At 34.8% G+C, this 21,193-nt stretch overlaps 2 protein-coding genes across 2 annotated transcripts; one reads left to right on the top strand and one right to left on the bottom strand.

Moving 5' to 3' along the window:
* Nucleotides 1–84: 84 nt before the first annotated feature.
* LOC112509667 (hippocampus abundant transcript-like protein 1) lies at nt 85–8,287 on the bottom strand. Its single transcript, XM_025114745.1, has 14 exons — nt 7,965–8,287; nt 6,156–6,267; nt 5,730–5,842; nt 4,732–4,854; nt 4,464–4,639; nt 3,749–3,824; nt 3,345–3,431; nt 2,919–2,999; nt 2,706–2,738; nt 2,159–2,212; nt 2,033–2,074; nt 1,236–1,314; nt 820–890; nt 85–331 (listed from the first exon to the last, which is right to left on the bottom strand). Exons 1-14 carry the CDS (start codon nt 8,148–8,150, stop codon nt 245–247), a joined length of 1,320 nt encoding a protein of 439 aa, XP_024970513.1. The 5' UTR covers nt 8,151–8,287; the 3' UTR covers nt 85–244.
* Nucleotides 8,288–11,344: 3,057 nt separating this feature from the next.
* LOC112509822 (R3H domain-containing protein 2-like) lies at nt 11,345–18,414 on the top strand. Its single transcript, XM_025114997.1, has 4 exons — nt 11,345–11,896; nt 15,492–16,203; nt 16,933–17,311; nt 18,159–18,414. Exons 1-4 carry the CDS (start codon nt 11,608–11,610, stop codon nt 18,216–18,218), a joined length of 1,440 nt encoding a protein of 479 aa, XP_024970765.1. The 5' UTR covers nt 11,345–11,607; the 3' UTR covers nt 18,219–18,414.
* Nucleotides 18,415–21,193: the final 2,779 nt, after the last annotated feature.

A 21,193-nucleotide genomic window follows, 5' to 3' on the forward strand; every position in this document is an offset into this window, starting at 1 on the left:
AAAATACGTTAATTTTTAACATTTATCTCGGTCATTTGGATAAATGAGCTTTCAATTAAAAGCAGAAATTTATAAGAAAAGAAATTAGCTCAATAACCTTCGTGTCACCTAACCCTAGTTCAAAACAATATGCTTCTGATCTAAAACAGTCTCCTCCCATAAAAAACATAGAAATACATTTGACGGTCATTTTGCAAAATGAGCTTCTAGAGAAGGTCATTAAGCTAAAAAGCCGTATACATGGTTAAGATACAAGTGGTGCTTCCAAACTATCTCCATCATCCGGTGGCGATTCCAGTTTCAGTGAGCATGCAAAGCATAAGGAGATCACCTGAAATGGTTGAATAAATCCCGTCAGAGAAAGGTGGTTGGTCGGTGGCAGGTGGTGGTGGTTGTGGGGACGGACCCGGGGGGTGGGGTTTCTGGTGGCATGTGCCACCATTTCATTCCTTGTCGTGGTGTAAAAATTTATAGGGTCGTGAAAAGTGCCACTGTACCAATTTGTTGTGTGTCACCATATATATTTTGAAAATACAACAAGGACACAAGTTTTCCTTGATAGAGTTGCTTTGCAAGATTTTTCTTCCCCGTTGGTATCATTTTCTTAGTTTTTAACTTTTAATTTCAAATTTATTATGGTTTTTGAAATTTTTTTGCAATAAAAGACTTGAACAAAGGATCTAACATATGAAAAGCAATGAAATAACTAGACCAATGATGATTTTGTGAAAAATATCCACTATATATGTTTTTTATAGTCAAATGGTGTCACCACTTGAAAAAAATTTGATCCGTCCCTGGGTGGTTGAGTAGACTTACCATGCATAGAGATGCCACGATGATACTGAAGCCTTTGCAGTCGAAAGGCGCATCGGTGGACAAGAACCACGCTGCAAAACCGAAAGTTGATCACAGGTAAGTTACTAGTCAAAAAATTCCAGAACTAGAACGAAACTTAGGGGCCGTTTACTCAAACGCTTACCCAGTAAGAGTTAACACTTTAACTTACTTTACAGGTTAGATTGTAGTCCATTAAAATGGTATTGTATGCAAAAATTTACCCGGTAAACACTTACTGGGTAAGAGTCGTCACCTTTACTTACCAGGTAAGACTCTTCATCCTCTTACCAGAAAAGATTCTCGGTTTTGCTATGTTACCGGATGAGGTAAATGACCGAATAAGCGTTTAGTAAACGGCCCCTTAATATGAAATTGAGAAAGAGATCAGAGCTCACTAGTCAATGGAGTCACTGCCAATGGTGATAACAAACTAGCAATTGATTGCACACCAGCAATAAAAGTTTGTGCTTTTCCCTAAGATTGAATTACATAAACACTGTTAGAATGGTAGACATGGGCTCTGATACCATATTAAAATATGTGGAACCCCATCAGATTACTCTCCAAAAAAGCACTTGAGGAGAGAAGAGATGTTACAACATATGGGGAAATGGTCCAAGTCTACACTACAACAAAATCGAGTTCATAGGACACTAAAAATGTTTTAAGTTTCATAATAAACTACTTTATACGACTTAAGTTTATAGGACCAAACCTTTGTGTGTGCTATCTAGAAGTGCTGTAATAAGTTCATAAGACACTTTTGGACGTCTTAACATGCTTTTTATTACACTTTTGAAACAAAGTGTCTTATTAGCCATTTTATAGGACACTTTAAAGAAATGTCCTATGACCAAAATCTTTTTTATAAGACACTTTTCAGACAATGTCCAATAAAAGGACTAACAAGACACTTTTTTCAAAAGTGTCCTAAAAAACGACGCCCAAAAACGTCATATGAACTTATTACAACATCTTTAGATTGGAGCCACAAGTGTTTGGTCTTATAAACTTAAGTCATATAAAGTAGTCTATTAGGACACTTGGACATTTTTGGTATTCTATAAATCCAATTTCGTCGTAGTGGTAATTGATATAGGACTCTAACAGCTGGTTTGCGGGTACCATTAGATACAGGCAATGGGACCCACAAAATGGAACCGATAATGGGTAAACAAAGACTTTCGCAAACCTGATCGGTTGATCTTGATCCTTTTGATATAACTGCATAAGTCTGTTAAAAAGAGTAATCAAGTCTAGTTACGTACTTAGATAATCGACAGGCATAAAATCAATTTCCATCGAGCGCATTACTTACCGATGGTTTAACTAGGATAAAGATGACTCCAAACGATGCGCCAAGGTAGGGTACCTGTATACGCTCGAGCTTGCTATCAATTACATTTGTTGCGTAATAGTTTACAGTACGTACTTTTAACTTTAGACTATATAAGAACGTTTTTTTGGAAGTAAATCTTCTGTAATTCTACAAGGATGTCTGCCTCCTTACACGGTAGGCTGCCGAGATTGGTAAAAGATCTTGATATAACTAAGGGGTTGTTTGTTGGTTTTCATTAAGTCCTAAACGAATAAAGCTAACTGTGTGGATTAATCTCTCTTATGGATTGAGAGAGTTTTTCATAGATGGAAGGAGTGGTTTTTAATTGGAAGGGGGAGGCGTGGAAAACCTTGGCTTTCTGCATTAAGCCCCCCTTAGAAGCTTACTGAATAGGCCACTTTCTATATAATTAAGCCATTACCAAACAGTTACATATGCTGACCAAATAAGTTGTAAGTCTCATTAAGCTAATAACAAACAGGACCTAAGTTCAATAATATAAAAACTTGAATTTGAAGATCATTACCCAAGAAGCCCATGCCAAGCCGTAAAACAATGCCTGCAAATAAGAGTGGGTAGAGAAATTAACCCTTTATTATGAGATAGAAAGATTCATTGTTGTCTCTCTTGTTAAGGGTAAAATTGTTATTTAGGTAAATAAAACATGTAATAATTATGCAGTTCTAAAATTGTGTGTCTTTTTCATTGTGGGTATATAAGCGAATTGAAGCAAACGTACATAAGCTATTGATGCTAGTAGGCCTGCACACAATATTACTTTCTCTCCGACCAACGGATTAGCAAGCGGAAGCACCACCAACTAGAAACAAATGATGATCGAACGAAAATTAATGAATACAAAGAAGAAATTTTAAACATTATATAAGCGCAGTGGGAGGTTCAAATAAGAAGGCTAAATATCGTGATAAGGTAAGAAAGGAAAGTTCGTATGTGAATCATTGAAAAAATTCATTTGAAGATACATATGTGAACTTATATGAACAATCTCTAACGTCGGTTCACATATGCATCTTCAAATAGATTTTTTTCAATGATTCACATATGAACCTCTCTTTAATCTTCCGTTCTTACCTTCTTCTTACGATATTTAGTCTTCTTATTTGAACCAACTCCTACAAGGGTGTATATATACACAAGAACGAACCTGGGAAACAATCGAACCTACACCGACCATGCTCAAGATTTCTGAAAGTTGATTTTTGTCGAAACCAAATGCTGCTTTCAGGTAATACTTTCGAGAAGAAAAAAAAAATGAAATGAGTTTGATTATTCAGGACAGTACAAAAACTTATCGTCCCACGATATTAGACTGAGATGGGACAAGACCTGACTGAGTAGGACAAAAATGCTATTTTTTCTGTCGCGACAAAATACGTAGAACAAAAATCAGGAAGATGGGACAAGATTAGTAAATTACTAAATTATCATGTCAAATTAAAACCCTAAAACTTCCTATAATTCTTTCACCCGCTAAGTCATTCTTGTCCCATCCAGTCCTGTCTGTATACCAAACACAGACTTAATACAATTTGGCAAATATAAATATACCAGTAAGACGGTGCTGATTCCCGACATTCCCAGTTCATAGAAGAAAGAAATGACCGAAATACTACTCAGCATCGGACTGAAACGAAAAGCATTCATGTTAGAATAATAGTATAACATATAAAGTCAGGTTCAGGGAAAGTCTGAAAAGAAAATGAAAAAAATGAGGAACACCTTAGTTACCATTCATCACATGTGCATATAAGTTAGTGTAAATTTTTCCAGTATGCACATGTGTATAACATGCACATCTACAAGAGATTAGGAAACATCTTCAACTACTACTTGTATACTCATGTTCATACTGTACAAATAAACGGTTATTAGGGTATTCCTTAGTTTTTCATTTTTTTGGGTTTCCTCTTAACCTCACTCGAGTGTTTCACCATGTTCATTAAATGTCCACGATGAAAAATGTACACAGTTTTTAGACCGAAAAGTAAACAGTATAAAGACAACCGTAGACTGGAAACTAAATGACAATTGTACCCTTAATAACACAGGAAGTAATGAATTTCCCATCTCATAATTAAGAGTAGATTGGAAAGTAGACACTTCTGAAAGTGGGCATTTTGGGACAAATAAAAATAGAAATATGAACTGTTGTTTTGTGACGGATTGAGTATAAAGATTAAAGATCAAGGAGAAAAGAGAAAGAAACGAGACGATGAATCTTGAAATCCACACAAGTTTATGAACGCCGAAGTGACGGACATACGTGCTCAAAACAATCTTAGCGGCATATTTCATCGTTCTATAACGTTTCTGAACAACCGTGAGTGTTTTACTCAAATAAGATGCATGCCGGTCCATCTTTGGAGTAGTCGACTCAACCGTTTCGGCTAGAAAGACTGCCATATAAACCGGACAGAAGATCAAGAGAGCTATTGAAACCTGAATTAGAAGAAATCTAATTCAGAAAAATATAAAAAGAATCGAAAGGATATCACGAATAGCGTGTTATGTTATACTCGAACTCATCGTACTTCAAAGATGTACTTTTCGGGAAGAAAACGAGCTAAGAGATTTCCCAAGACGTGCGATGCCGAAAAGAGACCTGTTATCCAACTAAAAACAGCTGCCCTCTTTCTATTATCAACAATGTCTGCCTGCAAAAATTGGCAAATTATAAGCCTTCCCATGATGTATTACCGTGTAAATATCCTAATAGACTGCTTTATAGAGTTTATAGGATCAATGTGTGCCCTATGCAAATGAAAAGGTGTTACGTAAGTCGATATGAGGCTTTTGGTTGTTATGACAAGTTTTTCAGGACACTTTTAAAATAAAGCGTCTTGTTAGTATTTACTATATGGCATTATTTGAAAAAGTATTTTGTAAAAACAAGTGTCGTATAAGAAGACATGTTCATATGACATTTCTCAAAAGTGTCCTATAAAAAACATAATGGTACACTTAGGGGATGCTCGGTTGGTTTTCCATGAAGTCTTCCATGGATAGAGCTATATGTGTGGATTAATCTGTCTGTATAGATTAGGATTTAGGAAGGTTTCTGTTTGGGAGGGCTTTTTCATAGATGGAAGGAGCATGTTTTTTAATTGAGAAGTGACTGGTTTGGAAAAGACTTCGCTTTCTGCATAAAGCTCCCCGCTAAAAGCTTACTGAATAAGTCATTTTCTATATCATTAAGCCACTACCAAACAGTCACGTATAGCTGAGTCCAATTAAGCTCATTAAGCTGCTAATAGATAGGCCCATAAAAAACTGTTAGGACGTCCAAAAGCGTCCTATCGAGTTACTATTACACCTTTACATATGACGTATTATTGTTATGTCATATAAAAGCAGTCTATTATGATATTTAGACATATCTAGCATCCTATAAAACCGATTATGTCATAGTGTGGACTACTGAGCATCTAAAACTTACACGAGCTCTTTGAACGTATTGATCAAGTAAGTGATACATCAAACTTCGTTTAATTCGTAAGCAAAGTAGAATCGAGTGGAACATATATCTTACCACATAAGCAACGGCAATGCAGAAAATGCTTCCTTGACTAATAATATATGAAATCGTGCGAAGAACATAATAAGCATACACAAATGCTTTTGACTCATTGATGGCGAGCAGGGCTGAACGATAATAAACCAACACGACACTTGTGAGCGAACATGAGGCTTCAAGCTTCCATATATTCAACAAAAAAATGGTTGTAAATTGCATATGATGAAATAAGAAGGCTAAATAGTGTAAAAAGGTAAGAAGGAAAGGTTCATGTGTGAATCATTGAAAAAATCCATTTGAATATGCATATGTGAACCCATATGAATAATCTGTAAAGTCAGTTCACATATGCATTTTCAAATATGAACCTTCCTTTATTACATTCTCACGATATTTAGGCTTCTTATTTGAATCGCCTCCTGATCGTGAAATAACACTTACCGAAGGGAACTATGCTTGTAGATACGGTAACGAGAAGCAACGGTTTACGGCCATACTCATCTGAAAGCTGGCCTAGAATTGGAAGCATGACCATCTTGAATATGCCTACAACCTACAAGTTCACAAGAAGGCATCATAAACCATCGATGAATCCAAAAATAAAATTCATTTAAGAAAAGAAAGTTACGGAACCTGAATTCGAGTTGGTTGTGTTTGATTTAATCTGTTTCTTTTCACTTTCTGGTCGTGTTGTGACGGTGGTTGATGGTGGTGGGCCGTGGGTGTCGGTGGGTTGAAAAACGAAAAGAAAATAACATATAAATATTTTAAGACGAATGTTAAAATAGAAAAAAAGGGTAAATTGGTCATTTTGCTCTCGAGCTTGACATAGATATGGACGGATGTCGGGGTGAGAGACCTAATCCAAGACAAAATGCAAACCTTAAGGGTTTTCTTTGAAACATACAAAGTTGAAGGACCAGTTTTATAACTTCGCACTAGTGGAAATATAATATCGGAAAACAGCAAGAGTGAGATATGGGGTGAAAAGATTGTAATTTAGTAATCTATTAATCTTGTCTTGTATAACTGATTTTTGTTTCATTTATTTCAATGAAACAAATAAATGCACTTCTGTTTAAGAGGTTGTTTGGTAGGTTTCATTAAGTATTGTATGAATAAAATTGTCTGTATGAATTAATCATTCTGTATAGATCGATAAAGTTTTTGTTTGAAAGGGTTTTTCATGATGGAATGTTTTTATTGGGAGGGGCAGGTTTTTTGAAAAATAATGTTCGATCTTCTTAAAATTAAGAGTAAGTTATGATTTTCGTTCTTGTGCATATTGTCATTTTCGTCTTTATGGTTTACAATTTTATTGTCATTTTCATCTTTGGATTAATTCTTATCTTTAAATATAAAGGACTAAAACAGTAAAGAATTATTAACTATAAGGACTGAAACAACAATAAATTATAACTTATAAGAACAAAAATAACAATGAAATATAAATAATAGAGAATAAAACGCAATTTCTATACCATATAAACAAAAATCTTAAATTTAACAAATCATAAGGACGAAATCGTAATTTACTCTAAAATTAATGATATTTTTATTAGGGTAAGTAGCAGGATGGATGGTTTAAGCATTTTTTATGGACAAATTAGCATTAATTAACAGAAGTTGACATCAACTCGATTAAACCATCTAGGAAAAAAAATGATATAATTCGTTTAACGAAAAAGTTTGTAAAAATCCAATAAATTATCTCATTTTAAATGATTAAGTTATTAAATTGTTTTTTTTGAATGAATAAAATAATTAATTTTTTTTTTTATTTTAAATGATTAAGTTTTTAAATATTTTTTTATAATAAATACAGTAGTTTTACTTTTTTGGATTAAAACGATGTAAGCAATCAACTTTTAAGAGTTTTTTAAGAGTTTGATGGTTTATTTTATTGAGAAAAATTATATTTAGGGACTTAATAAAACTTAATGGTTTTTTCGTTAAAAAAAATAGTTCAAAAACTTAATCATAAAAAATGATAAAATTTAATGGTTTTTTAATTAAACAAATATTTATAAATTAATCCTGAGATATTTCCATGGGTGTTTTTTTAACTTTTCCCCTTAGCTAAATGATCATCCCAATCTGTTAAAATTAATAACATGAATAAACCCTTGAAATCAACTGATCATACATGTGATGATAGTGATGCAAAATCCAAAATTGACCATACATATGATGATAATGACGAATTGATGATGATGATGATGATGATGATGATGAAGAAGAAGAACGTACAGTTTGTTGAAGACCATTGAGGTAGATAGCTTGAGAGCAGGTGTTTTGACCTGGACATAGAGCTTCGGTGGTGACATCAACGAGCACAGAAACCGTCATTTCTTCAGCGATCCAGTGAAAACATAGCGGAAATAGCAAGTGTAGCAATGGTCGTAGCTCCCGAACACTCTCCCACCATCTCGCCATTAATTTTATGTGTTGCAGGTAAGGTGTTTGTAGAAATGATTTGTTGAAGGAAGTTAACCAATAACCATTATTTTATTGTGGATTTTGGCATGATTCACGCTTCCGTAACTCGTCGGAATCCTCGCTTCCCCTGCTTTCTTTTATCTTAATTTTAAATATGCTATTTGGATATGAGATTTGGTCCCTTTGGTTTAAAGAAAATTACAACTAGAGTCCTTAAACTTAAAAAATTACAGATTTGGTCCTTGTGATTGTTATTTTTGTAAGACTATAGTCTTCATCTTCGATTGGGCAAATTGCATGAAAAAATTGTGTACTTTAACTTTATTTCTATTTTGGGTGATGTAATTTCAAAACTTCCATTTTCATACATATGGGATGTTTGGGATTGCTTATTTAAAACAACTTATGTTTTTTTGTAAAAGTGCTTATTAACTTATGTGATATCAAATCGAAGTTAAATAAAACAAGGTTAAAATTGTAAACTGGTAATAAACAATTTTTCATAAGTCATGAAGGATTAACTTATCAAAAACAGCTTATTACCGGTTTGGCACCTGTATAAACAGTTTTTTTTTTCTTATCCAAACACCAGAAAACAACTTGTCACCGGTGTCAGACTGAAATAAGTTAAAAAAACAGCTTTTATAAGCAATCCCAAACACCCCCCCTATGATGTAAAGTTTTAAACATTAAAGTACCCGGGTAACCGGTTGAAGTATTAACTCTTTCTTCTAATAAACCAAAATTAATTTTAAATTAAGATATTTATGTCAGCAAATAATACTGAGTTGGATGTCTCCACATCAGCATGGTAACCGATTAATGTTTCAACCGGTTAACCGGATACTTAAATGTTTACAATTTTACATCTTAGGTACCAAAATGGAAGTTTTAGGAATACATTACCCAAAATATGAATCAAGTTAAAGTACGTTATTTTTTCATGCAATTTGTCCTTTTTTTCGTTTCTAACATTTTTATAGGTCATTGATGTATTAAAAAAATCAACATATTTTATTATTATTAAAAATAACATTAAATTATGGAAATGTTAATAATTTATATAAAACCATTTTCCGAATATTCCTTGACCCAAAATTAGCCAATAATTATTTCTAATATAATATTATCTATCATATCATTTATACATAGCATCGTCAATCCGTTCCACTATAAAAAAAAACATCATTTGGGGTCACCATGTTGACTATTTTGAGTAACACTCTATGTAAAAGTTAGTTGTGTTTTCATCTCGCCTCGTGTTAAAGGTTTTTTATCATCATTTTAACTTTTGGGGTTAAAACAAACTTTTTGAAAACCATCAATCTTAGAATAAAAAAAAACACATGTTGGATATGTAACTTGAGATCTGTTCTTGTACTATAGATTGGAAACTTAAGATTCAGGCATTGAATATTAAAGTAATAAGGAGTCAACATAGGGTAATAAGTCAATAATGTATGATAAAATAGGGGTAGTTTTGGAATTATAAATGTATGTTATCGTATGCCCACAACACGTGTCACACAACAATATTGTTAAGGAGTATGTAAACCTATAGGATCGCACACAAAGAATACGTTTGCTTCCATTTGAAAGCAACCCAAAGTCATGATCGACAATTAAATATTATTCTTGAAGAATGATTATAGAATATGTGTTAAAACGTAAGTGTAACAATTCAGGGTATTATCTGTAAATAAACATAATTATTTAAAGTTTTATGTAATTATATAATTATTTACATATAAATATCAAACCTTATTTAAAGTTATAGGGTGACTATGATACCAGCAAATATAAATAGGGTATCAGGCCAATTCAGTTGAGGTGAATTCAATTCCCTAAATTTGGTTAATTAGTCCACATACAAAAACAGAATGCATGCGAATTCAGTTGGCTTGTCTCGTATGGGTTGTGATTGTTTTTTCATATGTAAAAGTTTTCTTAGTTAATAACAAAAAATCTACTATATTTTAATACAAAAACAGAATTCATGCGGATGAAATAATCAAGAAAGAGTCGACGAGAAACAAAAATGAATTTTAAAAATTGTATTAAGCTATATTTGGCAAACTAGCTGATAGCTGATAAATAAATCATGTTTGACAAAAAACTAGTTGATAAGTATGTAAACATTATTAGAATTATTATATTTGTTTTCTGATAATTAAATATATTGAATAATAATTAAAAAAATATAAAAATAATTGATATATTTAATAATAGTTCTAAGTAACTGAAAATTGATATTAATATATAATGTAATTAAAGTTAATTAATAATTTTCAACTAATATTGATCACAATCAATTAATATTAGTAATAATTAATTTATATTTATTGATAATTAATAGTAATAAATAATATTTAATATTATGAAGGTTATAATTGAAAAAAAGTGCAAAAAAACTCCTTATAAGCTGCTTCAATTAGCATTTCAATAAATTAGCTTATGTCATCAACGTGTACTTAAAAAAATAAGCTCACTTATAAGTTAGCTTGTGAATTAGTTTGTTTACCTCTTAATAGTTTCATTAAGAGGCGAGCTTTGAATCCTTAAAATGTGAATTTTGTTTGACAAATAAAAGCTTCTTAATGATTCTAAAACCCTCTAAATGATCTTGTATGATGAGTCTTTCTTAACCATTCAGCACCCTAATACCACTGTAAACAATTACCAAATAATTATATTTCATTTTGCACTATATAATGAGAACCTCTTAATCATTCTGCATTAAATCATTCAGCAACTGCCAAACAACACCTTAATTTAGGGGTCGTTTACCAAACACTTACCCGGTAAATGCTTATCGGTAAAATTCAACACTATTATTTACTTTCCGGATATGACTTTAGTCCACAAAAACGACATCGTATGCAACAATGTACCCCGTAAGCGCTTACCGTGGTAAGAGTCGTCGCCTTCACTTATCGGGTAAGACTCTTGGTCCTTGTCTCATTTTTATCAGGTAAGATTCTTGGTATTTACCATATTCATCTGGTAAGGTAATGTTGCTTGGTAAACACTTACCCGAGTAAACGTTTGGTAAACGGCCCCTTAATCACATAATGATTTTTAATAGTTAATAGGGCTATAATGTAATACCGGAGTAGTATAGGGGGTGTAAGTATAATTTCCATATTTCCTTTTCATAACTAGGCGTAGACGATACGTGCGAAGGCACACACAATCGCAGCTAAAGTAATCCTTCTACGCACTCTTCCATCGTCAAACCCTAACGTTTTCCCCCATCTCCTCCCTTCAATCCATATCCGATCACCGTCTTTCTCTCATGAAATCCTTCAAAACCTTCCTCGACAGGCCTCATTCTTCAATCTCAGATCACATGAGGCCGCCGCCACCAGAATCGTTGATTTGTTGTTGATTTTTTTCCTCCTATACTCAACCCTAAAATCGTTGTCAATCGCTCCTTACAATAGCCTCCACTGCGATGGCGGGTTCAGTAGATGATGTTGGAGGGGGAGTTGAAGCAACTCCGCCGGATTCATGGGAAGTTGCCGACTTGGATGCAACCATGAGCAGGTTAATGCTCTCCTCCAAGAGGGAATGCAACAACTCGTCCCCTAATTTGACTACTACTTCTCCTTCCCTTCTGGAATTCACCTCTGCTTCTTCAGCTCCCGCTAGGTCGTCGTCTGGTGGTATATTGGAGGACATGGTGAATTCTGTTGATCAGTTCCTTCGTGAAGCGTTGCAAAACCCCAGGGAACGTCTTTCAGGTGTGTGCCTTGTGTTGAATTATTTTCAATTTTGTATTCCGTTCACGTTTCATAATGCTTTTTTTTCTTCCAAGAGCCATTATCAATGTCGCTTTTAAGTTATATATATTTCACAGACACATAATTTATATGTTCGCGTGCTGTTTGCTCTTAAATTATCGACTTGAATTTTCTGCGCATATGGCGTTAACGGGCAAGTTTGATGGGAGAGTATACGGAAAGTGAACAATGATGGTTTTCCTATAGTTAATGATGATATCGAGTATTTGAGTTATTAAGGGTAGGTGTTCCATCTATATCTGATAATTGACTTAATAAGCAATAGCGTACAACCGCAAAATCATAGAAAGGCAACAATCAACTATTTGACTGTTTAGCTCGGTAAAAAGAAGTCTAAATTGGGATATCGCCTACCGGAATTTGTTGTGTCAAGCCTAGGTCCACCAGTGATGCTGTATAATATGTTCTCCTCTAGAGCCTTATACCACACCCTGTTCAATGTAAGATGTTTGAACTTTATGAAACTGTCATTTGGGACCTGGGTTGAGGTTACTTTTGGTAAGTGACCATAAATGATTGACGTAGTGTCTACTACCACACATGATTCATTTGTTTGAACTTTATGAAACTGTCATTTGGGACCTGGGTTGAGGTTACTTTTGGTAAGTGACTATAAATGATTGACGTAGTGTCTACTACCACACATGATTCATTTGTTTGCTATTTCTTGTGCTATGTTATATGCCTAAACCTGATGCACTGGTCACTCAGTGATGCCTTCTATCTAACCAGGCAATTGAAGACAGGCAGAGAGCATTTAAATGTTTGATCAGTTAGTGTAGCTTTGCGCATCCTGCCAATGTCAAATTGGCATGATGGCATCATTGAACTTGAATTATAGACATGGGCATATCGTTCCTGCAGTGCTGTCCAATCGTATATCCAAATAAGTATAACAGGCGGTTTGATGCAAATCTTGACAGGAATCTCTAACACAAAAATAAAAAACGAACTTAGCCCCCCTGACAGGGAAAAAGGAAAACGTCATTGATGTACTGCTCATTACAATCACAATTCACACTAGCTCTTCTTGTGGCTTGGGATATTTATCTTGATCAAGTTCAATGCAATCAAATGTTTACTATTGTTGCATCTATGAACACTTTGGATGTTCGATATATGTACATACACCATATCCGGCTATGAGTTGGATAACTGGCAGTAATACGTAGCTGATTTTTATCTTTCTTCGGCTTGTGCAACGCTTTTTCTTTCTAAATTTCATGGCTACTTGATTATAAGTTCTGCCAATCTCTGTTTTTGTTCTAAAATTCTAAATGTATGTGTTTTGGTACATGAATTTGATCTTTCTTTCCCTCCCTATGGGTCTTTGGTTCTTGCCTACTAGAATATTCTCATATCTACAAGGTTTTACAGATTGAAATTCATAGTAGGAGGCTAGGAGCATGCTTGTAAACATGTCTCAAAGTAGTTGCATGCTGATATAATCTTACATGCTTGGAGTTTTCCCCTTGATGATGACAAACAGTTGCTACTAATAATTATTTGGAATTGCTACAAGCCATCATCTTATCCTCCCACCAATATCTTTTTTGTTATGTCATTTGCTAAAACTTTTAATAGGGTAACCTAAAGAATGCTCTGTAATAGGTGTGGGAAGGTACAACAGTATTCATGGGTTTTATTTTGTTTTATGTTGGTCATTGGATAAATATACTTGCTAATTAGGAAAATGGTGATGGTTTATTTGTTTTATTTTAGCTTTTGTTTCTGTATAATTTATAGCACAACAGAGTTGAGTAAATTGAAGTATGTATTTTGGAAATCATGTACAAACAAATTGTTATAAGCTTACAAACATTACTATGCTGATAAAATATGCACACTGTGTGGCCATATTAATGGAACATTTGGCTCTTCAAATTAGTAGAAAATTTAGTATCAGATTCTCTAAAGATGAACAATACCAAGTTCAGAAAGCATCATGATAATGCAGAATTGTCTTTTGTGTTACAGTTGTGAACAAATAATTTTATGTGGGGTGCCAATTTTTTTTGTTTATATAGTTGGATGGAAGTGATGGTATAATGTACAATGTACTTCAAAGGTTGGTACTGCAGGATTATGGGAAAATATTGACTGCAATGAAGTGGTGCAAGGGGTTGTTTCGGTGTAGATGCTTAGCCTGAGAATGGTTTCATAATCTCAGAACAGTAGGTCTTTCTATACGTCCTTGGATAAGTTATTCTAGAGGTCTCTAGTCCTGGATAATGCATGTAAAATTTTGAAAAACCCAAACAAAAATCAGAAAAGGAAAAAGTGATTCATGAATCATGATGGTTTTATTGGTGCATTTCGTACTTCTTGAACCAATAATCTGGGCAATTAATCACGGTGGAGTTGGTGGTATAGCGGTGTTAATGCGGGTTGACATATCGTAGTACTGCTAATAGTGGCTCTATTTGCTGCGATTTCAGTGTTTTGTATATGAAATTGCCGTGTGAAATCCACAACTGTTTTTTGGGCTTTTTAAATGATTTGGATCATTAGGATTTAGGGCTTCGATTGCCAACTCGCCAACTTGTACAACTTTCATCAGACCTTCCCTTTTTCTCTCTAAATGGCAATGAGCACTTTCTTCTCTTCTCTCCAGCCTCTCAGTTGACTTTTCTTCTGCTAAATAGCAGGGACTTCTCGTTGTTTCTAAACAGTGGGACGTTTTTTTTTCTTTCCGTCTCTTGATGGGTGGGAGTGTGAATTTACCTTTTATATTTTCACTAATTAAAAAACTAGATTACAATGTTGTTACTAACAAATAAAAAAATAATATCTTACCAAAGGGCCTTTGGCCTAACGGCATCCGGTAACCCAACCTTCCTATAGGTCAAGTATTCCAACCTCACCAAAGGTGGGGAGTGTATGTGAGTTCCATTTTCAAAAAAGTATCTTCAAATATTAATAACATATATTGAAATATCTGAGTTTTTATTAAACCATTGTGATTTAAAATATTACTATTAGACAGGACGGACGAAATGGCTGTCTACTGGAGCTCAGGTCCAACTCAAATGAGTTTGTGTGTATGCCCCCTGGCCAGAGATAGCCTCAAAGAAAGTTCAATGAAAATGATTGTCACCCTTCGGGCTCCTTATACCAGCGCTGTTCTTTATCATGACTCTTTTGAGGCTTTCCAACCAACTCTGTTTCAGATATTCAACCCCCGGTTGGGTGTTTTTTTGTGGGGGCGGGGGGAGGGGGGAGGGAGGGATTAGTAACTCCACTGGAGTCGAAGGAGCAGAGTTTATAATATCTTTCGGTTTTTAGCAACTCCACTAGTTTATGACATTTTCAAGGGGGAAACTTCATGTAGGCAAAGAAGCAGAGTTTATAATATCTTTCGGTTTTTAGCAACTCCACTAGTTTATGACATTTTCAAGGGGGAAACTTCATGTAGGCAAAGAAGCAGAGTTTATAATATCTTTCGGTTTTTAGTAACTCCGCTGTAGTCATTTTACTATGGACATGCCTTGTTCATATTATAAGTAAACACAAATTCTTATTATGTTCTTTTCAGTGCTACGGATGGAGCAGGATGTGGAGAAGTTCATTAGAGATCCTTCACAACAACAAATGGAGTTCCAACAGCTGCCTACTTCTTATCTACGATTAGCAGCGCATCGTGTGGCTCAGCACTATTCTCTTCAATCTGCGGTCTTACTGGACAATAACCTGCCTGATGGTTCTGGTTCCAGAATTATTGTTCGTAAAACTTCTGAATGCCGTCTTCCTCTGATACGTTTGGCTGATATCCATGTAAATTTACCAACCGATGACTCTAGCAGCAGTATTGTCAAAGTTGCAATCAAACAGAGGCCAAATAAGAGATCACAGATCTTTGGTGGAGCAAATTCAAATTCACTGAGGAGCAATAGCTTGAAAAGCGTCGAGGAAAGAAAAGAAGAATATAATCGGGCACGGGCTAGAATATTCTGCTCTGGTTCTAGCTCTGGTGGGGTGTCTGGTGGGAAGCAAGAGAGCGAGCCGAGGATGCGGGAAGGGTTCCACCATGGCTCATTAGGGGCATCAAGGACAGAAGAAGTTTCTGCTTCAGGAGCGGATGTGAACGGTGGTAGGGGTTCGGTTGACTCCTTAATGGGTACGAGTAGATCGGGTAGAAGTAGGATGGAGGAGCCAATTGGTAGGTCTATGAGTAATAGCAGAGTGGCTATTTTTCGGGACCGTGAAGTTGAAAAGAAGGATCCTGATTATGACAGGAGCTATGACAGGTATACTTCTCCCTCTCTCTCTCTCTCTCTATATATATATATATATATTTTTGCACATCAGAGTATATTGTTGTATTCTTACTCTTAGGAGGATTTTTATAACATCTTTCTTATTGTACATTCGTTGCCAATCTACCATATGCCATATTGTAACTATGATAATTTAGACCAGCCATAGATTTGTGGCCTCAGTTTTCTTATCATCCCAGTTTGGTTGGTTTTCCATCAAGGTCCTGTATGGATAAAGTTGTCTGTGTGGATTAATCTGTCTATATAGATTGGGAAGGTTTCTTCATAGCCGAAAGGAGTGTGTTTTTTAATTGGGAAGGGCAGGTTTGGAAAAAAACTTGGTTTTCTGCATAAAGCTTCCTCCTAGAAGCTTACTGAATAATCATTTTCTATATCCTTAAGCCACTACCAAACAGTCATGTATAGCTGACCGAATAAGCTGCGAGTCCCATTAAGCTCGTTAAACTGCTAATATTGTTGTTTTATGATTGCACTGTAATCACTTTATCATTTTCTTGTAAGTGTCCATTGACCATGTTTGAAGTCAAGTGCGGGTTGTTTCTTGCATTAAAAAAGATCTAATTTGTTACTTGTATATATTTCCACAATAGGCCTTCTGCATACTTGGAAGAACTGGTTGATATATTAATTAATTATTATTTATTACTCATTAGCCATGCTTAAATATGAAACAATAGTAATAGGTCGTTTTTTCGCCAGGTATGCACAGAGATTTGATCCAGGCTTTGGGTTTAACGGGGGCTCATATCCCGTACAACCTATGTACACACCTGTCTTGAACTACAACACCGAATTTCCGCAACTTGGTTCAGCGGCTCACCGGCCTCCTTCATCTATATCTGTCGATCACCAATCTCACACACTCTCTCAACATTTACCTAGACCATGGGTTGCACCATCTTCACCCGCTACAGGAATGGGTTACAGACTCCCGGAGTCAATGGTGACTCCTTTTAGTCCTAACCATGCTGCCACTGCTCATTCTGGCTCCTCCACGCTATACATGCAGTACCCTTCTCAGCGGTCGGGGATGGCATACGTTCATCCTCATGAACAGATTCACCAACAATTTGCACAGGTAACGGATTTTTATTTGCTTATATTCCACTTTCTGGTATCATAGGGGTGTAAAAGAGTCGATCTTTTAACGGATTACTTGAGCTCGAGCTTAATAATTCTCGAGATTGAGTGAATGTCGAACACAAAATAGGACTCATTTAATTTAACGAGTCGAGCTTCATAAAACCAATGTTCGACTTGGCTCGTTCGAAAGCTTAATTAAAATTTTTGAGGCGAGCCGAGCCAAACATGCTCATATGTTTGTATAAAATTACAAAAATCATTAACCTCGAGCCAATAAATGAGTTAATTGATCGCGAGTACGAGCCCATAAATGAGCATCGAGCCCAAACTTGATGATTAAAAAAAAAAATCGAGCTTGAGCTCGAGCCCTACATTGAAAAAGTTATTCGAGCTCGAGCCTGGTGTAATAATTTTTTCTAGCCGAGCTCGATTAACCTACTAGATTGGCTCGTTTACACCTTACTCATTCCTCATTGTTGTTTGTAGTAATAAAATTTCAAGTGGTGGCATCATTTGATTATAAAAAACGAAGCTATTATAAAAGTATATTGGTTAGCTAATTGCATTTTGTATGTGTGTCTTTTATCCCAAATCTTTTCAATTACATATCTAAAAACAAAGAAAATGATTGAAACGTGATTTGAGCCCGAGGGGGAGAAAAAACGGTGTAAACCAACTCTATCAAGATAAACTTTGTGTTATTATTGTAGTTTCAAAGAATATACGGTTGCACCCAAACATAATATTACAATGCCACCTTAATGCACCATAGTGGGGCTGCCCCCACCATATATTGTGCATCTTTTGCATGTATGATGATCGATATTCACATGTGATTGCAGTCTCCACAACAGCAGCAGCAATCGGAAGGAAGTTTTGGACTGGGGCGGACTTCTCGATGAGGTGACGGGTTAAGGTAGTGAATCTCGATCATGTACACGTTTTAAAAGATCCGTTGTTCTACGATGAGACGTGTGTGTGTGTGTGTGTGTGTTTTTCTGGTATAGCAAGTAAGGGCCAAGGTAACAAAATCTCTTCTCATTTGATTATTATGAGATATATACAAAGTTTATATGATGATAATCCATTGCCAGCCAAACTCTTGTTCTCAATGTCTGCTTCAATTTTGTTGGGTTGCAACATACAGCAGCATATTTGGGTTACCATATATGGGGCTGGGGAAGGGGCAGGGGCAAACGAAAACGAGAAAGTTAAAACGTTTTGCGAGAAAGCGAAAAGTTTCAATATCATATAAGATTACATGTATGATACACAAGATTAATCATATATGATTAAGCACATGTTGTGTTGACAACACATAGATGCTTAATCATAACACACACTCAAAGAAGTGTAATCATATATGATTTTTAAACTTCTCGTCTAATCGCAAAATGTTTAATTTCTTGCATCATCTTTCTTTTGTGATATATACATGGGCGAAGGATCGTGTGAGAAGAAGAGTTAAAAGTGAGAAGCGTAAGAAGGGATCTGGATCCCTGATCACCTTTAAATCTCAAACTCACTCATGAAAGCGCGTTTGATACGAGGATTGATCAGGTGCATCTCACTCTAATGTACATCTAAGGGTGGAGATCCCTTCTTACGTTTGTCATAATTTTTCATTTTGTTCATTTTTTGTAATTATAAGAGGTTGATTAATCATTTTTATTGTGGAGGATGTTAATCATTTTTATTGTGGAAGATGTTAATCATGATTATTATCATCTTCATTATTTTAATTTTAGAGAAATATATGAAACAGTTTCATTAAGTAGTATATAAAACAGTTTTATAACCATATATGAAACAACTTCATCAAAAAAAGTATTATATGAAACAATTTCACAATATTAAACAATTTCATGAAAAAAATTCATAAGATTAAACAATGAAATCGACGTATGAGGGTGGTTTGTACGGTTTTTACAAATGAGGGTGGTTTTCGGTTTTTACAAATGAGGGTGGTTTTCATTTGAACGCTCATCTTTATATATATATATATATATACTTGGGTTCACGTGAGACCAAAGGTTTTTCGTGAGACCCGTAAGACCAATTTATGTTTATTGATCAACTTTATAAGTTAATGATCTAACGATCCAAAGTTGTACGGTGACAATTTTGTAATTATTGAGAAGTCTCGTGGCAATTTTGTGATTATGAATATTGAGATTGTAGATCTAGTCCAAGAGTTGAGAATTAGTTTTACGGGTCTCACGAAAAAGCCTTGATCTCATATGATCTCAAGTCTATATATATATATATATATATATATATATATATATATATATATATATATCAAGAATCACATATATAATAAATATGCAATTGCTGTGGGTGGTTTCCTTAGACATATGACATATGACATATCACATATGACATATGACATATGACATCAATTCTTTGGGGAATAGTAGAAATACGTGTACAATCGCTTTAAAATTTGTGTTTCTCTACTCTCCAATTATACAAAGGATGATCTGAATGTAACTATATTAAAAGACATTTTTTGAATTGTTAAGAGGTGAATTTGGTTTGAAAAAAAATTCTATTTTTTAATGGTTCTAAAACCATCTGAATGATTTTGTATCTTGGGCTCTTTTAACCATTCAACGCTCTAATTTTATTGTAAACAATTACCAAACAATCATATTTCATTTTGTACTATATTATGAGAGCCTCTTAATCATTCTGACTACTTAATTATTCTATACCAAACTATTCAGCAACAGTCAAATAGTCTCTTACTAATTTTCTTCTAACATGTTATTATCAAGATTTAGAAGACATTTGTTTTAAAAAGAACTCTTATCTACTTCTTATGTTTGAATCAGTAAGAGGTAATTATACCTTATTTTTGATAATTATACAAAGGATTCAGACATTTATCAGTTTACTAAAACAAACAGTCTTAATGATTCTGCTTTCAGACTTTAGCTTCATCTTTTATCAATAAAAAATAAGATGAAATTTTATTATAAGCACTTCTCTTTTGCACTTTTTATCGTTACCTCATTTCTAACTCATCAAATTAAGAATTTATATGAAAGTGGACGAAATAGTTCTTATAAGAACCTCCTTTTTATGGGTCTCATGCATTTTTTCCAACATCAGTGATTACTATAAAGTCAATAAAATATATAAAAAACCTAGGAAGCTGCCATTTCACATAAAATTCATGGTAAAAACCAAAGTTCCTGTGCAAAACTTAAAGTGGTGAGGTTCTTATAAGAACTTTCCACAATGATAATTTTTACAAGTCACTTCACTTTTTGTTTATAAGAACCTTGCATTTGAGATGCTAGCTTGTTTTAGTTCTCTAACAAATTCTCTAAAAAATAAGGATATTTATTTTTATATTGTTTTTAGAAGTAGAAAAAATTAAGGGCGCGTTTGGTTTGCGGGATTGGAATGGAATTGGGGGGATTTGGATTTGAAATCCATTCCAATCCTGTGTTTGGTTTGCCAAATTGGAGGGATTTGGAATCCTGAGATTTCATTAAAATCCATTAGACGCCGGTTTTGGAAATCCATTGCAAACTAGTGGGATTTGAAATCCAAATCTGGGCTTCTCCCCCATCGATTCCTGTCGAATCCTTCACCCACCTTCCTCCCGCTTCCTTCACCCATCGCTTCCCTCCCATCGCTTGCTCCCGCCCTAATCAATCCTCCTCGCCGATGCTCCCTTCCTGTCCCGTCCCTTGTGAAGCGGTGCCCTAATCGGTTTGCCTCCTCGCCGGTGCTGTCTTCCTTTCCCCTCGCGAAGCTGCTCCCTAAACCGCCCTTCCTGTTTGCCGGCGTCTCCCATCACTCAGTAGGTAAATCATATTACCCCTTTTGTATAGCATTAGACATGCTCGATTCAATTATTTAG

This window comes from Cynara cardunculus, assembly GCF_001531365.2.
Source record: "Cynara cardunculus var. scolymus isolate 2C chromosome LG 3, CcrdV1, whole genome shotgun sequence".
Lineage (NCBI taxonomy): Eukaryota > Viridiplantae > Streptophyta > Magnoliopsida > Asterales > Asteraceae > Cynara > Cynara cardunculus.

Excerpts from the sequence above, each read along its gene's own strand:
- LOC112509822 (XM_025114997.1), top strand. The coding sequence starts at position 11,608 with ATGGCGGGTTCAGTAGATGATGTTGGAGGGGGAGTTGAAGCAACTCCG. Across the intron at positions 11,897-15,491 it reads CCCCAGGGAACGTCTTTCAG|TGCTACGGATGGAGCAGGAT; the intron begins GTGTGTGCCTTG and ends TGTTCTTTTCAG. Across the intron at positions 17,312-18,158 it reads TTCACCAACAATTTGCACAG|TCTCCACAACAGCAGCAGCA; the intron begins GTAACGGATTTT and ends ATGTGATTGCAG.
- LOC112509667 (XM_025114745.1), bottom strand. The coding sequence starts at position 8,150 with ATGGCGAGATGGTGGGAGAGTGTTCGGGAGCTACGACCATTGCTACAC. Across the intron at positions 6,268-7,964 it reads TCAATGGTCTTCAACAAACT|GTTGTAGGCATATTCAAGAT; the intron begins GTACGTTCTTCT and ends GTGAACTTGTAG. Across the intron at positions 332-819 it reads TCGTGGCATCTCTATGCATG|GTGATCTCCTTATGCTTTGC; the intron begins GTAAGTCTACTC and ends CAACCATTTCAG.